This window comes from Manis pentadactyla, chromosome 11, assembly GCF_030020395.1.
Source record: "Manis pentadactyla isolate mManPen7 chromosome 11, mManPen7.hap1, whole genome shotgun sequence".
Classification (NCBI taxonomy): Eukaryota; Metazoa; Chordata; class Mammalia; order Pholidota; family Manidae; genus Manis; species Manis pentadactyla.
Window position 1 is genome coordinate 96,895,176 of NC_080029.1, and position 20,402 is coordinate 96,915,577.

At 40.7% G+C, this 20,402-nt stretch overlaps 1 protein-coding gene across 7 annotated transcripts in view; it reads left to right on the forward strand.

Annotated features, from left to right (window-relative positions):
* SEMA6D (semaphorin 6D) overlaps positions 1–20,059 on the forward strand; it is a 52,939-nt gene extending 32,880 nt beyond the window's left edge. For 4 of the 7 annotated variants that reach the window (XM_036924483.2, XM_057488784.1, XM_036924479.2 and 1 more), the window contains 18 exons: positions 5,754–5,915; positions 6,317–6,428; positions 6,989–7,049; positions 7,168–7,230; positions 7,339–7,440; positions 7,663–7,753; positions 8,193–8,312; positions 9,002–9,090; positions 9,818–10,035; positions 10,123–10,254; positions 10,561–10,716; positions 10,797–10,970; positions 11,779–11,919; positions 12,015–12,092; positions 12,496–12,557; positions 12,914–12,970; positions 14,454–14,621; positions 16,345–20,059. In XM_036924483.2, the coding sequence (XP_036780378.1) occupies positions 5,807–5,915; positions 6,317–6,428; positions 6,989–7,049; positions 7,168–7,230; positions 7,339–7,440; positions 7,663–7,753; positions 8,193–8,312; positions 9,002–9,090; positions 9,818–10,035; positions 10,123–10,254; positions 10,561–10,716; positions 10,797–10,970; positions 11,779–11,919; positions 12,015–12,092; positions 12,496–12,557; positions 12,914–12,970; positions 14,454–14,621; positions 16,345–17,633 (3,222 nt within the window). In that variant the 5' untranslated portion in view covers positions 5,754–5,806 and the 3' untranslated portion in view covers positions 17,634–20,059. The remainder of the gene's footprint in view (positions 1–5,753; positions 5,916–6,316; positions 6,429–6,988; positions 7,050–7,167; positions 7,231–7,338; positions 7,441–7,662; positions 7,754–8,192; positions 8,313–9,001; positions 9,091–9,817; positions 10,036–10,122; positions 10,255–10,560; positions 10,717–10,796; positions 10,971–11,778; positions 11,920–12,014; positions 12,093–12,495; positions 12,558–12,913; positions 12,971–14,453; positions 14,622–16,344) is intronic. The other 3 variants (XM_057488786.1, XM_057488785.1, XM_057488787.1) reach the window with 3 other exon arrangements.
* Positions 20,060–20,402: the final 343 nt, after the last annotated feature.

Consider the following 20,402-nt stretch of genomic DNA (forward strand, 5'->3'; position numbering starts at 1 on the left):
GACAAGGATACAAAGGATGAAGGTGTCTATAATCTAAACAAAAGTATTATTGAAAATATTGACTATTATTATTGCAATTAAATGGATAAAGCGTACATCAGATTGGGGAAAGCGAATGGATTAGAAGAAAAGAGAGCAGTTAGGCCAAAGGCCCTGATGAGAAGGAAGAACAGCCGTGGTGAAGTGGTCCAACAAGCTGGAAGGACAGGAGATTGGGATCAAAGCATGAAATAGTTGGCTTTGGGACTTTTGAGGTGAAGAATCAGTAGCTGATAACAAGTCCCGACCCAGAGCAGCCATGGACTAGGGCTACTAATATCTTTGAAGAGTCTTTCTTAGAGAAAGTGACTGGGAAGTTATCAGCTAAAAGAGAGGAGGAGAGGTAGAACCCCAAGTGAGCCAGGATTGTTTTGTAAGAACATGTAGGTCCAAGTGTGGCAGAGTCTTTGGGAGACCAGGAGGAACCCGCACCACTTTTTGATCATGAGGTAGACGTAATAGGAGAGTATAAACAACTCCTCTTCAAGAATTGGCACCTCCAGCAGAGGACCAGGGGAGAGCTTCTAAATAGGCATATGCTCTTTCTGGTTTCTTTGGGGTGGGAATAGAGTAGGCCGCCTCCAATTCTAAGTTCTCATTTCCTTTGAACGAATTTAACGTTCAGGGAGAGACAGACTATATGCCAGTTTCTCTACCTGGGATTCATTAATTTCAAGTTCGGGTGCTGTACCATAAAAAGAACTTGTATTAGCCATCCCTGTAAAACTCACCCACTTTAAGAACTCCCTTTCAGTATTTCTTTTAGTTTGAGTCTACTAAGAACAACCATCTGTTTTTGTTTGTATAAGACATCTTTACTTTGCCTCCCTTTTTTGGAATATTTTCACTGGTTAGAAGTTTTCTAGCCTGAAAATTATATTTCTTTAGCACTTTAAAAATGTCATTCTATGGTCTACTGGATTCCATCATTTCTATTGATAAGTCATCATTGTTCTTGCTTCTTTGAAGGTAAAGTATACTGATTTTTAACATTTTTTTTTTTTTGGTCTTTGTTTTCAACATGACTATGATGTTTCCATTGACTGATGTGTTTAAATGTGTTTTCTTCGTATTTAGCAGTTCTTAGAGTTTATTGAATGTGGAACTTCAAGTCCTTTGTCAGTTAAGAAAAAAGCACAACCATTGTCTTGTCAAACATTGCTTGTGTCCATTTCTCTCTCTTTCAACTCTCAGGGACTCCCATGTTAGATCTTTTCACAAGATCCCGTGTGTCTCTTACTGTGTTCTCTGTTTTCTCCAACCTTTTTGCTCTCCATGTTTCTGCCTGATATTTTCTGTTAACCCATCTTCCAGTTCACTATTCTCTTCAACTACAAGAACTATGTTGCTAAGCGCATGTATGAAAAAGCTTTATTTGTTGTGGTTTTTAGTTGTAGAATTTCCATTTGGTGCTTTTTACTAGATCCCAGATCTCTGGTGAAATTCACCATCTTGTCATCTTTCTTCTTAGACAAAATAAACAGTTATTTTTTAAGTCTATGTCTGATAACTCTACTATCTGGGTTTCCTGCAGGCCTTTCTATTGTATTTTTTCTCTTAGTTCTTGGAATATCTAGTAATTGCTGTTTGAATGTTGAGCATTTTGTATAAAGAATTATAGTGTCTGGATGATGTTATTTTTCTCTAGAGAAGATTCACCTTATGTTTTCTAAATGTAGCTAGAGTGAGAGGAGATTACATCCTTCCCAGCCAGTACTTAGCTTCCTGGAAATCAAGTTGGAGTTATTGAGAGGTTTGGTCTAGCTCACGTTTCCCTCCTTTCCTCAGGGTGCACATCTTCAGAGGTACAAAGAGAGCCTTTGGATATTTACTAGGACTCCTCCTTCTTGGTGGGTCCTAAACTTGAAACTGACACAATTTGGCTTTTCTTTATAGCTACACTCGCCTTCATACAGCTTAAGAATTAGCAAACCCCCCGTAATGTGAAATGAAATGCTGAGTGGGGGTCTCATTTCCTCATATCTCCTTCTCTTAAGGATCCTGCCACTCAGGCCCTGGCTGTCTTGTCAGCTCTAAACTCCTCTTAAGAGTTTTCCTCATTTTATTTAGGCTTTAACATCAGGAATGTATGGGAGAAGCCTATATATACTACTAAAAAATGACAAAAACTTATTAAAGTATCCCTGTTCTCTGGCTGAAAGGAATAACCCCATGTACATACGTTCTTTATTATAAGCTTGCACATGAGGCCCTCCTCCACCATGGAGGCATCTCTGTCTATGCAGCTGTGCTGTAATCCTCTAAGAACACCCTTACTATTGTAATAATGGCATGCATAAGCAATTTTGCAAATAGTTGTACAAGACGAAAGAGTAAATCTTTCTTCCTCCCTTTTTGGGGCATTTTTGCCCAATAAGATGTAACAGTAAATAGTCATGATAATATTCACTAGGTAAAATTTACTAGAGATTTACTATGGGCCAGGTTCTGTGTGAGATACCTTATACAGATTATCTCATTTAATCCTCAAAGAGCCTATGAGGAAGTAAAGGTCATTATTCCTTATTTGCATTTGAGGAAACTGAGGCTTTAAGAGGTTAAGTTAATGTAAACAAGGACCCTGAGCCAGGAAACAAATGGCACAAGCAAGTCTGAACTCAGATTTTTCTAATTCCAAAATCTGTGTTCTTCCCAATATTTTGTTCTGCCTCTTGGTCTTGCCCTCATTCAGCATAACTAGTTTCATGATGATACCGAGTCCTGGAATCCTGAGATAACTTCCCTAACTAAGGTAAAAGCTAAATAGTTTGAGGGGTTTACATGCAGATCCATCTCCTTCCTGATACATTTCTCTCAGGTATTTCTGGGTCCTTCCCTCCCCTACTCCACCTTACTCTGATATATATTTTATATTAAATGCTTCCATTTATAATTTCTATGGCAAATTTGAAAGTAATATTTTTAAAATAAAGCTTTATGCAAGGACAGGAAGCAATTAGTGATGGGGCTTTATTTTTGGATGATGAGATTGGTGGGGGGGTGGGATGGGGTATAGGAAGAAATTGCTTTTTGCAATGTCAGATGAAGGAGTTATAGGAAATGATAGCTCAGCCGGCAGCTTGGTGCTTGCAAGTGAGTCAGCAGCGATTCCTTTCTCAAAGCTGGAATCACAGCTGGGAGAGACACGCTTCCTGGTGAGGGCACCTCCCTGCCCGGCTCTCTAGGGCATCGAGGTTCTGCCCCCGTAGTGGGAGCTATTCAATTACCTGTCCTGGTGGAGAAGGATTCACAGAATTATCTTCTTGTTTTCACACAGCTATTTCTAAGATTCTTTAGGATTGATTGGTGTCTCTGATTATTTTCCCTGATACCCAGCAGAAACATTAGTGACTTTCCATCCAGAGGATGAAGTTTGGGGTTGATGTCGTAGCAGAATTGAGGGCTTAGGGCAACATTTCGTATTTTTATACTGCTTCAACTTTCTAGGGTCTTTACAAATGGCAAAACCTTGTGGAATAGCTAGAGTAGGAAGATGCTGCTTCAGCAGAAGTGGTAGACTGAAAGAGGTCATCCTGTTGTGAAGGAAAATAACATGCATATGGCAAGAAGACTAGAACCAGAACATCACGGTTATGGCGTTAGGACAGCTGAATTGTTGGTGATTGATTTTCCTTTCTTTTCCAGATTTGATAAGTAGGCTCGTGTTGTACAATTTAATTTAAAATAATTCTTTAGTATTTTTAAATACCCATTTGTGAAAAAAAGAATTAGCCTAATAGCTTTAATATTTTAGGAGATCCTGCTCAGATTCTTAAGGTCAGCTTGGTCATATGCATAGAGTCCAGTAGGAAATGAGTGAGAAGGACTCACATAGCTCAGAATCTGTATGTGCCTGGCATTTAGTTCTTTCTCGCCCATGGAGAAAGTAGCATTAGCCACATATTATAAGGAAAGAAAGTAATGCTCAAAGAGATTAAAGAACCTTTCCCAGGTCAGTCAGCTAGGAAGTAGTGGAATTTCATCCAAGCCTAAATTAGAATGCCACCCAAGTCCAAACTCTCTGAACTGGAGTACAAAATGATGCTACCCCAGGTCCCACTCCACCATGCTTCTTGCGGGGTATTTTAAATATGTTAGTTTACTGCTGGATTAATTGCATTGCATTAATTGCATTGCTGTATTATTCTTTTTCAAGACTAAGATCTAAAAGTCACATACACTTGGCTTCTACTTCAGTTAAAAAGACAAATATTAAGAGCACTGCATAGCGCACATGGGTGTGATGTTAAGAAGATAAAAGAGGCATAGTAAGTACCCAGTCAAGTGGTTGGACTCCCCCAGAGTTTGAAGTGACTCTCACAATCTCCCCTAAAATTCTTAGGTATACGAGACAACAGGGTGAAGCTATATGTTTTACTGCTCAGTTACTCACCATAGCTGTAAGTGACAATTATAGTTGAGGAAGGGACTGGTATTGTTGCAAAGTAGAGATTCTACAATTTCATAAAAATACCCATTCCATTGGCCCAGCAGCACTCTAGTTTATTTTTTAATAAATTAATAATAACATTTAAAGATTTCTTTTATTTTGACAGTTAATATTGTGCAATTAATGCTATAAGCTTTGTTGAGACACTGACATATAATATACTGCACATATGTAAGTGACCAATTTGATAAAATTTAGCTTACACATACACACCTGTGAAACATCACTTCAATAAAGATAATGAATATATCCACTACCCCAAAAAGAGTTTTTCTAATACTGTATTTGGGGTGGGGGGAACCCCCATCATTTTATTTCATCATCTAAATTGAAGAAAAAAGCATGTATGGACTCAGGCGATGTGAGTCTGGACCCTACCTGGCCCTAAATAGCTCCATGAAATGCAGTGAGTCCCTTAATTTTTACAACCCTTAGTTTTCTCATCTGAAAAATGAGGGGGTTGGACTAGATGGTCCCTACGGCCCCCTACGGTTCTAAAGTTCAATAAGGCTGAGTACAGACATACTTAGGATATTGGTTTGTGTCCAAATGGTTTTATGAAAAAATGAGGCCTTCCCCAGTGGGCTGGTATCAGCTGTGCTATTCATCCCTGCTTGCTTTGCTTGATTGATCGATTGTGAAATCATTTCATTTCTTTTAATTCTTTCACCCTGATTCAAGGTCATTTGTGTCATTGCTTCCATATTGGTCTTACTAAGCTTGGAGAACTGTTTTGCTAAAGTATTTAGGGCTAAGGCTTGAGTAATGCTGGGAATTTGGTGATGTCTTATGCAGAGGTCTGATGGGGGGCGACGGGAGCATCAGCTCCCCGGAGATTTGTGAGGCAGCGTGGTCTTTTTACAGGGGTCAGAGGCAAGCTTTACTGAATGTATTTCAGGGCTGAGAGAAGGAAAGCAGATTGGAGTTTAATTAAAATTCCAATCCCAACTTGGCCCATTTTTGCAAGTCAACAACCAGCATTTTTATCTGTGGTACTGGTGATCTTGCTGGGATGACATACATGGTTACCTCAAAAACTCTTGCAAATTTGCCTAAAACTTCAGTATGGTTTGATGCTTTAATCAGGGCTGGCATATGCTGCCATCTTTTCCCTGTTGTTTTCAGAGATACCTCATCCAGCACTGCCGGTGCTCCCGGTGGGAGGGAGGCATTGGGGAGGGCTGGTGCTGCAAATGGAGCTGATTATAAATCAGTGAGTTTTGTCACAGCCTAGAGATTTCTCTAACCTGTTTCCATTTTCCAGGTAGCTAAGTGGCATTTCTGAGGAGGGGCTGCTGTGACCCGTGTTGGCCCACCATGAGGTTCTTCCTGCTTTGTGCCCACGTGCTGCTCCTGATGATTTCCCAGTTGAGGGCAGTCAGCTTTCCTGAAGATGATGAACCCCTTCATACTGTTGACTATCACTGTAAGTAGTTTAAAGAACATTCTCCTTTTCTTAAAAGGAGTCTGTTTAGGTTTTGATTTTCTAAGTGTATTTATTTTTAGAAAGAGGGTTTTTCATGTGTCTTAAAGTTGTTTTGCATATTAATTTCTCCATAATCCTTTCCTAGTGTTTGAAGAAAACAGGACAGTCTTGTGAGGTGCTTTAATAAAGCAATCCATATATAGGTTATATGTGTTCAGTTACAACTAAAAGACCGTTCGTTTCCTGACATTCACCATCTTTTATTCATTTATATTCAAGACCTGAAGAGAGGAATTTAGTTAAAACCCTTCTACAACTAATATATACAGCTAATCAATGCTGTATATTGATTCTTCAGCTCCATAATCCTGACTGATGGTTGAGCCCATTTTTACTTGCAGATTCAAGGCAATATCCGGTTTTCAGAGGACGCCCTTCAGGCAATGAATCGCAGCACAGGCTGGACTTTCAGCTGATGCTGAAAATTCGAGACACACTTTATATTGCTGGCAGGTAATTTTCCTCTTGTGGGTTTATTAGATTAAAATTCTTTTCTCTTGTGGTGCTTGCATTAATGTATCTAGTTCATGAAAAACTAATATGTGATTGTGATCAAAAGTTGCAAGTAGCCAAAATATTCACCGAGAAGAGTCAGTGTTGGGTACCAGGAACAAAATGCAGAGCCAAAGCCTTCAGCAGTGCTATTTTATTACTGCCATTGAGAAATCATACACCATTCCTTATTCCTAAAGCAGCAGGGGAAAAAAATCTTTCTTTCTTCTTTTTTAACTTGGAATTATTCAAGCAAATATTAGAAGTATGTCTGTGCTAATACCAAGTAGCAGTTTGACCCATGCCTGAAGAGAAGAGCTTTCTTTGCTCCCTAACCACCATAATATATAAAAGCATCTCACTAATGAAAAAGTACTCTTTGTTGACTTTGCTGGAGACAGAGGAATCCAAATGATCTCCAGAACACCATAAAGGCAGATCTGTAAGAATAAAAAAATAAGAAACAGCTTAACATTTTTATGCATTCACATGATATGACTTACCGGCCTTGTTTCCAACAGGGATCAAGTTTATACGGTAAACTTAAATGAAATCCCCAAAACAGAAGTCATACCGAGCAAGGTGAGCAAGCATCGTTGGTAAATTTATTTGCATTCCCTCAGAACTTGGAAAATGACCCCTTCCCCTCCAAAAATTTTCAGTTAAAATATTGAACTTTGGTTTTGCTTGATTAATACAGAAACTGACGTGGCGGTCAAGACAGCAGGACCGAGAAAACTGTGCCATGAAAGGCAAACATAAAGTGAGTAAGACAGACAGGTGCCTGCCCCACTTAGGCTTCATGTGGGCTTGCCCCTGTAGCGCCAGTGTACGGGATGTCTAAGATTAATGTGATTGCTACTCTCTTTAGGATGAATGCCACAACTTCATTAAAGTATTTGTTCCAAGAAATGATGAGATGGTTTTTGTATGCGGTACCAACGCATTTAATCCCATGTGTAGATACTATAGGGTAAGTACACTTTATGTGGTGTGCTTTCTTTCATCAGTTTTTCTTCCATCACTGAGAGGTTGTTAGAGTTGAATCCTTTCTGCTATAAACCAGTAATTTATTTGATCTCTAATGGTATGGAAGAATTCTTGAAACACAATTTCAGTACCAATAAAGCAGTATTGCCTTCAGACAGGTACATTGAACAGATGTGACACCAACTATTTATTTTTTCTTTTGTAGTTGAATACCTTAGAGTATGATGGGGAAGAAATTAGTGGCCTGGCAAGATGCCCATTTGACGCCAGACAAACCAATGTTGCCCTTTTTGCTGGTAAGATCCTTTAGTGTGATGAATATAAATGATTAATGGCATTGAAGTTGCAAAAGGAATTGAAAGGAAGAAAGAAGCTCATAACTAGAATAGCTACCTTGATATAAGTGTTTCAAAGTCTAAAGGCTATGAAAAAATTCCTGGAAAAAAAGGTATTAATAGTAAACCTATTATAAGCATTCTGACACTTGGCTCTGTTGTTAACTAGGCTGTGACCCTGAATAAGCTGCCTAACTTTTTGAGGTTCAGATTCCTCATCTGTAAAATGAGGTAATTACTTGAGCTGACCTGTGACAGGCTAGTTATGAGAAGGTTTAGGTTTATTTGTGTATGTCCGGATAACAGGTAAAAGCACTGCACAGGGGATAACACACTATATAGGATAACACACTACAGGATCATTATGGCTATTTTACCCAAATTATAACTTTGGTTTCAGATGGGAAGCTATATTCTGCCACAGTGGCTGACTTCTTGGCCAGTGATGCTGTTATTTATCGAAGCATGGGCGATGGATCTGCCCTTCGTACAATAAAATACGATTCCAAATGGATAAAAGGTACCTTTGAAGAGCAGGGTTGTGGGATGGCCAAGTGGGAACAGGAGCCATGGGCAGCAGGAGGCTCAGTGCATGACTTTATAGTGTTTATTTATTGTACGTGCAAGCTGCTTTGGTTGTGAATGGGAGCATTGAAGGGAATGAGGAGGTAGTAGCCATGTCAAGAAAGTAGACTCATTCAGGATTTTATCTTGGAGACCTCGAAAAAATAGGGGAACCTCATTTATGTGTATCAGTTGCCTAACTCTATACATTCCCAACACTCCATGCCAACTCCCATCTACCTATCCTGGAAAGTGAACAGCAAGAATCTATTAGCTTATATCTGCACAGTCACTTTGTTCATTGGAGTCTAGAAATCAAGATTTCTTATTCTCAATCTAAGAGGTTTTCTTCCCTAGTTAAATAGGTTAATGAATAAATCTGTTGAAACAAAGACCTTTCCGACCTTTCCTGTAGTTCCGTTCCCTGTAGGCTTTTTACAGTCCATTAGCTGACAGTAAAGACTCTGGGTTCTCTGCAGCTTAGCACACCCACACTGGGACTCCCCAGCCTTGCTGGCTAACTATCGGAGTTCCCTTTGGCTAGAGAGTAGCTGTGTGACTTCTGTCAGTCATGCCTAGCAGGCAGGGCCTTAGGTTGACTGAATTATCCTTTAGGAACCAGTTTGTTTTCGATTTTTCTTTCAGAGCCACACTTTCTTCATGCCATAGAATATGGAAACTATGTCTATTTCTTCTTTCGAGAAATTGCTGTAGAACATAATAATCTAGGCAAGGCAAGTATATATGCTTGACTTGTATGTGGACTTGTACTGTGTGGGATTGAGCCCAGTTTGATAGAGCTGTGGCCTTTGCATGTTCCCCAGCACTCAGAGAATTCAGGGCCAAGTACAGAGACATGAGTTGATTAGAACAAGAATAATCACTGGAAAACGCTGAGCAATGGCTAGTGTGGGAACAGTGACCTTGGGCCTTGAGGAAGTTTCATTTTCTCTGTCATGACAGACAGTGTTCCACAGACATCCTTGAGCTATGGATGCTTCCTTAACTCTTTAGAAATCTACTGATGGTTTATTCTTTCTCAGCATCAACGGGCAGGATAGAAAGTAGGAGCCCTGTTCAATTTTGAGTGCTGCAGTAGAAGCCCATATAATTGTAAAGTATCACTAGCCTTCTATGCTGAGTTTAAGGACGGCATATTCCATTAACAACAGGAGGAGCAAAGTGGGAGACAAAGGGCGGGAATGATTTCCACCCAGCCAGACAGTTCAGTGGCTCGCTTCTTGGGGAGCTTGTTTGCCAGAACAGGAAAATGGCCTTTTTGTCTCACAGGCTAACCTGGTTCACGTTGTCAACTGTCCAGATCCCTAGAGAGAAGGCTGCTGGATTCTTGGGAACCAGATATATCTTTAGCATGCCTTGTCCCTGCTGTAAGTAGCAGCCTTCCATTTCCATCTTCCCCCACACTCACAGCCACGTCCTCTGCTCTTGTCCCTCGGGCAGGCTGTGTATTCCCGTGTGGCCCGCATATGTAAAAATGACATGGGTGGCTCCCAGCGGGTCCTGGAGAAACACTGGACTTCGTTTCTGAAGGCTCGGCTTAACTGTTCTGTCCCTGGAGATTCGTTTTTCTACTTTGATGTTCTGCAGTCTATCACAGACATAATACAAATCAACGGCATCCCCACTGTGGTTGGGGTGTTTACCACTCAGCTCAACAGGTGAGAAGACATTCTGTGCTTGCCAGTGGGGCCCGGGTGGGCCCATTGTCCCTTGATGGTTTTCCTGATGGTTTTCCCCTTTTCCAGCATTCCGGGTTCTGCAGTCTGTGCATTTAGCATGGATGACATTGAAAAAGTATTCAAAGGACGGTTTAAAGAGCAGAAAACTCCAGATTCTGTTTGGACAGCAGTCCCTGAAGACAAAGTACCAAAGCCAAGGTAAAGGAACAAGATGAACAGGTTCTTGTCTTTCACAAAGCCCTCTGGTCCCTGGAAGCATCCATCCTCAGCGAGCAGCTGGGCTGACTTCCCGTGGCAGGAAAGGGCCCCCGTGCAGCACCACAGACAGAAAGTCAGTAAATAAAACCCAGTGAGCGTGAGTGTGCGGAACCTGCTGGAGTCGGGCATAGCATGGCTACCCTGGCTTTGTTCACTGCCCTTTCTCTTCTGACCTCTTCTTTCAGAGTGGACACTTATTCCTTAGATACAATTTGTAAGGGGGGTAAAACCCTGTTTTCCTTTCAGGCCTGGCTGTTGTGCAAAGCATGGCCTTGCCGAAGCTTATAAAACCTCTATTGATTTCCCGGATGAAACCTTGTCATTCATCAAATCCCATCCTCTGATGGACTCTGCCGTCCCACCCATTGCTGACGAGCCCTGGTTCACGAAGACTCGGATCAGGTAAGACTGTAGGAGACCGTGGTCCTCTGCCATCCTCTTCCAGCTGGCCTCCCACTGACTTGGCCCACCTCCTCCGGCAGGTACAGACTGATGGCCGTTGCTGTTGACCACACTGCTGGGCCCTACCAGAACTACACAGTCATCTTTGTTGGCTCTGAAGCTGGTGTGGTACTTAAAGTTTTGGCAAAGACTACTCCTTTCTCTTTGAATGACAGCGTATTACTGGAAGAGATTGAAGCATACAACCATGCAAAGTAGGTATATTTTACAAGAACACTCTTCAGCACAGCCCCAAAATTTCCGGCATGTATTTCATCTAGTCATTTATTTTTGGGCCTCTAAATTAGCAGTGGCTTGGCATATTAGTGTTTTTGGGCTTCTTTCCTCGCCGAAATAAATCCTGGGTTTGTTGTCTTTCTGCACCCACTGGGGCTGGGAGGGGGGTCCGTTGATGAGTTTACAAATAATGAAGCTCTTATGTTTTACCTGTGGAAAATAAAAGTATTTTAGTAGCAGCCTCTTACCTTGCAGATATATTTCAGGATGCTATAATGCAACAGACATTTGGGTGCAAGCTCATGCACACACACACATAGACACAATACAATTCTTCTAACCACTGAGATAAAAGATTTTGGGGGCCATTAAAACAAATAAGAAATAGGTGAGAAAAATGGAGCAATAGAGACTAAGGAGAAATTCAGAAACACCTAAGCACAGGAAGATTTAAACACATTAAAGCATCATCCTTTTTCTTCCTTATAGTCTAACATGGTCTTCATAGATACTGATTTCCTTCAGTCATCAGAATGGAAAAGCAGTCTTAAAAAAACCTTTTGTCCAGCCTGAAATTCAACCAACCATGCAGAGCAGAAGAGCAGTGGGGATTGACTCACATAATTATTACTTTCCAAACTGTGTGCTCACCTGATTTGTGATCAAGGATATTCCTTAAGACCTCTCAGCTCTCAGCAATTGCAGCCAAACCCAGTTTGCCTTGTTTAGTTCATGTAGCTTTTGACTTACTAAACATGCAGCTTCAAAATGTATCCCACAATATAGGTGTAATGCTGAGAATGAGGAGGACAGAAAGGTCATCTCATTACAGTTGGATAAAGATCATCACGCTTTGTACGTGGCTTTCTCTAGCTGCGTTATTCGCATCCCCCTCAGTCGCTGTGAGCATTATGGATCATGTAAAAAGTAAGCTGATGTTTCTTTACTTACCCTGGGTCTTGAAGCATCATTACTTTTGATGATGAGAAAATTCAAGCTGTGTTCTGTTTGATTTTATACAGATCTTGTATTGCCTCTCGGGACCCGTACTGTGGCTGGTTGAGCCAGGGGGCCTGTGGTAGAGTGACCCCAGGGATGCTGTAAGTACACTTTGTCACATTAGCCAAGATCCTCTCCAAATCTTCTTCTGTCTTCTCCAGGGTCTCCGAGGCTAGAAAATTTAGAAAACTTACAATGATGCAATTTTTTTTTTGATATGGGATAATTAAAAAAAGGAAAATCTGGAACTGTGAGAAGGAAGGGATATTGTAGATATAAGGGAAATAATTGTAGAGAAAAGATAATTCTCTTTCGCTCTGTTAATCATTCTAGTTAACAGATGTTTAACAGAAAAACTCACTTTAACAAGCTCTGTTGAAAATGTCCATTTCTTCTCTCTGCCCATCCTCACTAATCAGTCTGTGTCTTGATTCTGCTCTGAGTGTCACTTGTGTTCCCGTGAAGGCTGTTAACCAAAGGCTTCTTTGCTTTCCGTAACCACAGCGCTGGAGGGTACGAACAAGACACGGAATACGGAGACACAGCCCACCTAGGGGACTGCCATGGTAAGACCGAATCTTCCCTTCCCTCCTGGTACTTCTTTTTGACCACATTTGCACATGAACATTATTTACAACCAGCCTTTTAATGATTCAGGACACATACCACCTAGCATTTAACTTAAACTTCGCAAAAGCTGAGCTGTTTGGTCACGGGGATACATTAGAGAAGAATCTTACTTTTTTTTCCCCTTCACCATTTACAACTTTGTAGGAAATCTAGAGAAAGGTAGTCTAGCCAAGTAGGTCAATCTTTTGATTTATAGACTTTTCTTTGGACTTTTTTAGTTAATTGGAATTCATAAATTTTTGCTTTCTTTTGGTTACTTTTTACTGATTACTTGTTCCTTTAATTCTTTTAGAAATTTTGCCTACTTCAACTACACCAGATTACAAAATATTTGGCGGTCCAACATCTGGTTAGTTTTTTTTAATTTTTTTGAATTAACAACCTTTTCTTTCCTTCAGTTCAGCATTTTCAGCCCCTTCTCCCCTCCTTTTGCGCAGTTTGGCAGCCCTTCATGTTTCTGCTTTGACTCATAATCCCAGTGATGGTACCAAAAGAATTTTTCTTACTCAGCACTTCACCCCTGTGGAGCATGTTAACAGTTCATCCTTGACCAAGGCACATCCCTTAAGAAAAATCAAATGGATTAACATAGACTGCATTCCAGCTGCACGCACATCCACCCGAGCTTTCTTCTCTCTCATCCCTGTGCATCGTGAATGTTCCCTCTGGCCATCTATATATGATGGATGGCAGACTTTCATTATTTCCCTCTTCTCTCCTCACCTTTCCTAAGACCTAGTAAACAAATACACATTTCCCCAAAATGTGTATTTATCAATTTCAGAGAATTTTTTTTGAGTGGTTTGCGGTAATCCCGGGAATCTTTGAGTGTTGTGGTCTCAGTGGTGTGAAAAAGTCTCCTGTTGAATGAAGCTGGTTTCTGTGTATTAAGGTGCCCGATGGGCTCTCCATGGCCCTCTGTCTGTATCTGTTTCGGGGTCTCCACCTGTGACCATTGCACTGGTCTGAATCGGGGTCTCCAGAGTTTTAACCTAAAATCATATGCTTACATTTTAAGGGCAAATCTCCTTGGCAAAAATGAGTAATCAACATGCTAAGAGGTGTCACTCCCAGTCCTGTGGCTGCTTCTCAAACTCACCAGCAGTTTCATTCCTCAGAGGGGAGAAAAGGATGGCAGATCATAATGTGTCAGAACATCCTCATTCAGCTTGTAAATGCCATTTCTTTGCATGAGTTGCTGCTGGCTCTTTGGAAGAAACTCCCTGGGCACTTTGGAAGGCATGGGCCAGTTCATCCCTGCTGCTGTGCTCTACCATGGATGGGGAGCCCTCAGTGCAGTGAATTATCTGCAGATGGATGGAGGTTCATGGTCAAGCAGGACTACCTGCTTTATCAAGTCCAAAATCAAGAGTTTGCACAGGTTTTAACTAGGTGATTTCTGATGTAGTTATACCATAGGCTCCCCATTGAAGGATGCACAGTTTCTAACTGTCCATGAACATACTTTAAAAAACATACACAAAAAGAAATGAAATGGATGTTGTCTCCCAGAAAGATGAGAAAATAGCAATTTTCTCTGGGATTTGTATTACCTTTTCCATGAGTGTCATTAGTCACGAGAGGGGCTTAAGTAGGAGGGTTTTGAGTGCCCTTAATTCTGAAATCTGCTTATCATGTCCTAGTTGTTAATTTGTAGTTTTTATTTTCCCTTGCAAGAAAGGGATTTGGCACAATCTCCTTGGGTGTGTTTTTTTTTTTATATCCCAGGACAGGTTTTCTTATAAAATTTACTTAAATTTAAAAATGCATCAGACCAGCCAGAAAATCTACTGACGCTCCCCACATTAATAAAAATCTGTTTGCCACCACAGACATGGAGGTATCTTCATCTTCTGTTACCACAATGGCAAGTATCCCAGAAATTACACCTAAAGTGATTGATCCCTGGAGACCTAAACTGACGAGCTCCCGGAAATTTGTAGTTCAAGATGACCCAAACACTTCTGATTTTACTGATCCTTTATCGGGTACCCCAAAGGGTAAGGCCTCACCAGGGCACTTATCTCTCACTGAGTGGAAACCTGATTCCTGATATCTCCGAGCAGCATATGGACTTGAGGTTTTCCAGAGGTGAACAGAGGAGCTGCTGCTGCGGCTGCCACCTCCTCCACCAGCTGCAGTCGCTTTTCTGTGGTTCTGCCAAAGTGCATTCCTTAGCAGAGGAGAGGTGGAAAGCTGTTAAAGGAACGCTTAGTGAACCAGCCACTCAGACAATCTAATCTGTGTTGGTTTCTGCCTGAAGAGGCTGAGAGTCTGCTCAATATCAGAGGCTTTTGAGGGTCACCCCACCCACTTAAAAAACCAACTCATTAATTGCAAAATATCCTGGTATCAGATATCTTGTCTAGGAGTCTTTCCCAGCCTTTCGTTTAGCTTCAATTCCATATGCAGTGTGGAGAGGCTATGGAAGGTGCTCAGTGGCTTGAATGCCACAAGCAATAAAACTTGACAGAGTGCTTGTCTGTGACTATCATTTTGAGCCCATAGAAGCAGTTATAAAACAACTGCCTGTTGAGCTTATCAGATACTTTACCCTGGAAAAAAAAAATCAATTCTTCAGTGTTTACTAAACTATGGTATCAGGTTTCCAATCAGTTTTCATGGCAGTGCATTGTCATTTATGATTTACATCTGTTGATTTTGGTTTTATATGTTTTCATTGTAAACAATTTTATAATCATTCCTTCTGCTTTGTTTCCTTTAGTAATGCCATTTCCTTCCAGTTTTCTTTGTCTTTTACAGTTCCACTGTAGTCCATAACTCCAAACACTGATTAAAAACAACTAATGTTCAAAGGCCTTAGCACTAACCTAAAGCAACAGAATCTTCAGAATCACTCTGACTTACCTTATTCTGGGATAACTGTGTTTCTAGCATGTAACAGGCTTGGATACCTCTTAAACTAACATTCCTTTGACTCAGTTAGATGTCTGTGGTTGCATTAAAAATCCCAATAATTGTAGACTAATTCGCTCTTCTTCTAGTCTAATTTAAATATTTCTTAAATAGCTCAAGATAATTGGTTGATATTACTAAACTAGTACATAGTGTATTTCCTTAGACTGTCGGGATTTCTTTCATAGCAGGCAATTCAAGAGTGCTTCACCCCAAGATGGAATGAAAAAAAAATCGAAGCAAACATGGAAGTCTGTATTTGTAGCTAACAATGACCAAGCAGATGCTTTTCAGTCTGTGAACAAATTATGTGTTTTTATTCTAATTAAGATAGCGTAATTGTATTAGCATAATTATTTTAGCATAATATATATTTATGCCAATTCACACATTTCCCTGATTCCAGCAGGGATCTTTTAATCCTGATTTTATGAATTAGAAGAAAATCATGAGGCAGAACATTTCATGAGGTTAAAAATTGAAAAAAGATAACATTTTTTAACTCTGATTTTTAGGTATATCATGTATTTCAAATGTCATGTAAAAACTAAGTTTGGGGTAAAAAAGAAAAAAGATAAATACAGATCAGTGAGAGATTAGTCATCCTGGCATTTGCAGCAGTCATATGTCTCTGGGGATCCTATTGTGATTACAAAATATATATTTGGAACTTGAGAGTCTACCTGACCCTCCAAGCTAAGCATATGGACATGTCAAGGTAGTGTTGGCTCAGTGGAAGCCACCTGCTGGCTAATAGCGTTTTCAAGAAGCCCTCACTCAGACTCTTTTCCTGTGTGTCTGTTGCAGGTGTACGGTGGGAAGTCCAGTCTGGGGAGTCCAACCAAATGGTCCACATGAATGTCCTCATCACCTGTGTCTTTGCTGCTTTTGTTTTGGGTGCGTTCATTGCAGGTGTGGCGGTATACTGCTACCGTGACATGTTTGTTCGGAAAAACAGAAAGATCCATAAAGATGCAGAATCTGCCCAGTCTTGCACAGACTCCAGTGGAAGTTTTGCAAAACTGAACGGTCTCTTTGACAGCCCAGTCAAGGAATATCAACAGAATATCGATTCTCCCAAATTGTATAGTAATCTGCTGACCAGTCGGAAAGAGCTGCCACCCAACGGAGATACCAAATCCATGGTAATGGACCATCGAGGCCAACCTCCTGAGCTGGCAGCCCTCCCCACACCCGAGTCTACACCTGTGCTTCACCAGAAGACCCTGCAGGCCATGAAGAGCCACTCAGACAAGTCCCATGGCCATGGGGCTTCAAGGAAAGAAACCCCCCAGTTTTTTCCTTCCAGCCCTCCACCCCACTCCCCGCTAAGTCATGGGCATATCCCCAGCGCCATTGTTCTTCCTAATGCTACCCATGACTACAACACGTCTTTCTCAAACTCCAATGCTCACAAAGCTGAAAAGAAGCTTCAAAACATTGACCACCCTCTCACAAAGTCATCCAGTAAAAGAGATCACCGGCGCTCTGTGGACTCCAGAAACACCCTCAATGATCTTCTCAAGCATCTAAATGACCCAAATAGTAACCCCAAAGCCATCATGGGAGACATCCAGATGGCCCACCAGACCCTCATGCTGGATCCCGTGGGACCTATGTCCGAGGTCCCGCCCAAGGTCCCTAACCGGGAGGCCTCACTGTACTCGCCTCCTTCGACTCTCCCGAGAAATAGCCCAACCAAGCGAGTGGACGTCCCCACCACTCCTGGCGTCCCAATGACGTCTCTGGAAAGACAACGGGGTTATCACAAAAATTCCTCCCAGAGGCACTCTATATCTGCTATGCCTAAAAACTTAAACTCTCCAAATGGGGTTTTGTTATCTAGACAGCCCAGTATGAACCGTGGAGGGTACATGCCCACCCCCACAGGGGCCAAGGTGGACTATATTCAGGGAACACCAGTGAGTGTTCACCTGCAGCCTTCCCTCTCCAGACAGAGCAGCTACACCAGTAATGGCACCCTTCCTAGGACGGGACTAAAGAGGACACCGTCTCTAAAACCTGATGTGCCGCCAAAGCCTTCCTTTGTCCCTCAAACCACATCTGTCAGACCACTGAACAAATACACATACTAGGCCTCACATGTGCTCTTTCCTGTGTGGCTCTATCCTGTCCATATTGTTGAGAGGATGATGTTGTAAGGGTATCTTAAGATGAGACTCGCTTGTATTCTAAGAGAACCAAGTGGCCAAAGAAACTCGTTCTAACTTTGGCAACAACAGAGTTTGCCACGTGTAGCGATGGCAGCAAGGCTTCTGTGTACTCGCCTCGAAACAAAGGAAGGTGCTGGGCATTCCGTTTCTTTTGTTAGAAGCTAAAGAGATGTGTGGCTCTGAGGGGCTGCCTCAGCAGTGTGAAGAGCTGATCCCATACTCAGAAGCATCTGTTAGCAAATACTTGAAAATGGGTTCAATTTAGACTACCATTACGTGTGGTCTTCCCATTCAATGTGAACATTTTAATATGTATGCATTCACCTTGCCTCTTGCACAAATGTTGAAAAACAATGGTAATGTCTCAAAGAAATGAACTTACAGGTTACCAAACAGCTTGCTAAAAATTCAGTCTTTGACCCAAACTGTAGCATTTTTTTCATGTGTGGCATTTTTTTCAGGCCACCAATGAACTGTGTTGCGTGTGTGTGCATGTGTGTGTGTGTGTGTGTGTGTGTGTGTGTGCTGTACCTAGTAGGATTTGTTTAGGTGCCCATTGCATCTTTTTGTGCTCTGGGGTTGTTTACGTTGAGTATGACTGAACAAGAGACAATAACATCTTTCCATAGCAGTCCATTGGGTTCAGCTTTGAGAAAGAAAAAAGTCAAGTCTGATTTGACCATCAAAATGAATAACTTGACTTATTGGTACCCAATGCCAGAATGTAAGAGTTCTAAATAATTTTGTGCTGCTATTCATTAAAACTTCTATTCAACCTTGCCAGCTTAAGGAGATAGAGATGTTAAGAGGTATCCTTGATCTATCCACCAGTATTCAGCAGTAAAATTTACCTGTCCACTGTGAGCCCAAGCCTGGATCACTCTATTTAACCTTAGACACACTAACAAGATTTTATTTTGATTGTGTTTAGCTTCTCCCATTAAGTAAGATTTCTCTTCCTTTAACTCCTCCTACCCCAACATTAAAATAGAAAAAAACAAGAACAGAACAAAAAAGAAGACAAAAGTAGGAAATGTGAAAGGAATTGTAATTGGCTCAGCAAAAACAGTCTATGAAAACTGAACAATGGTGCAATCATGTTGTCTACATTGTGTTATATGAAAGTTTTTTCCTAAGTCATGCAGGTAATGACAATATACTGTAAATATTATATGTGAGTTTACCTGAATCTGTGCATTTTGTGCCTTATTCATGAGAATGATAGAAGTATTAAAACATGTCAAGTGTCTTCAGTATAGCACATCATTTACTGAGTGCCAGTTGTAAAAGTTTTTCAGCCAGCACCTGAAAAGACTTTAAAAACCATAAAAACAACCTAGAACAATTAATTGTAAAGCAAACCACCCTGATAGCAGCATTACATCTTTTGTCATGAAAACATTCCACTCCTGCTTCCCTAAGGATTAAACAGTGAAAACATGAAGTCAGATGAGGTTACCCAGGTAACATGACACCTGCAGAAACCATATAGAGTCATTTATTCATAGTTTTGCAGAAGCCACTTAGTTAATTATGTGCAACCCTGATGACTGTTTCAATTAATATGCTGGATACCACACCACGGTTTATTGAACCTAATCTAGAAAGTATCACAGGCAGAGGAACGCTCCTGACTTAGTCAAATAAGTTCAACTGATTTCTTGTGATGACACTGATGATATATATCACTTGGGGGAGGATGGGTTACAGAAGAACAGAGCATTTTCATACAGAATGTAGAATACTGATACAGTTACTCTTTTCCTTTGAGAATATTGTTTTATAAAGAATGTGATTCCCTGAGATCTCTGGAAGCTCAAAAGCTAGAACTTCTGTTCTTGAAACACTTCAGCTTTGCAACTAAAATATTACAGATTAATAATAAATTAAACCAACCAACAATAAACACTACTCAAACACTACTCAGTCCACCGCCGACAAATGTGTTTGAATTCACCTTACCAATATTAACCCCAGCGTGTGGAAAATGGAACAGTAACTCTTATGTGAACCCGGATAACATTTTGTAACATTGTGCTGCCTTGTAGTTTGTAATGTGAGTTCTATCAGTATTTATGTTGAAATTTCTAACATTAAAGATCTAGTCTCTATCCTGTTAATTTAATTTTTAAATGCTTTATCCATTTGTGCAAAGGTAAACACAGATTGTATCTTTTTTAATGGTACGGCATAAAAAGTAACCCTAAAGTGAAGTGGCTCTATACTGTTTTATAGAGTACTTTAACATGTATAGATATCTTGTAAACTTGTATTGTGGATGTGTAAATAATATGTACTTTGGGTTTTTAACACCGCATGTAAAGTCAAAATAAAAATACAAATCATTATCTCCTGCCTCTTGACATCAAAGAGGTTTTGTATTATGTTTGTAAAAATATTTTTAAAGCAATCAATGCCAGGAAAAGTTTCTCTTAAAATGTACCAAAATATTCTTATCTGGAATATTTGCCACCTGGTTCATGCTTATACTACCCTTCTCTTCTGGGAAGGCTGATATTGATGAGCAGAGCTCCTGAAAAACTGAGAAATGATTGAGAAAACTGTGAACTGTGCCGCATCAACAGTCAAATCCTCAGGCAGACATAACCAGGGGTCACCTTGTCCACATATCTAGTTCAACAGATGTTTTTAAAATTCATGGTTTGTATTCCACCATGAAAATTTTAATGT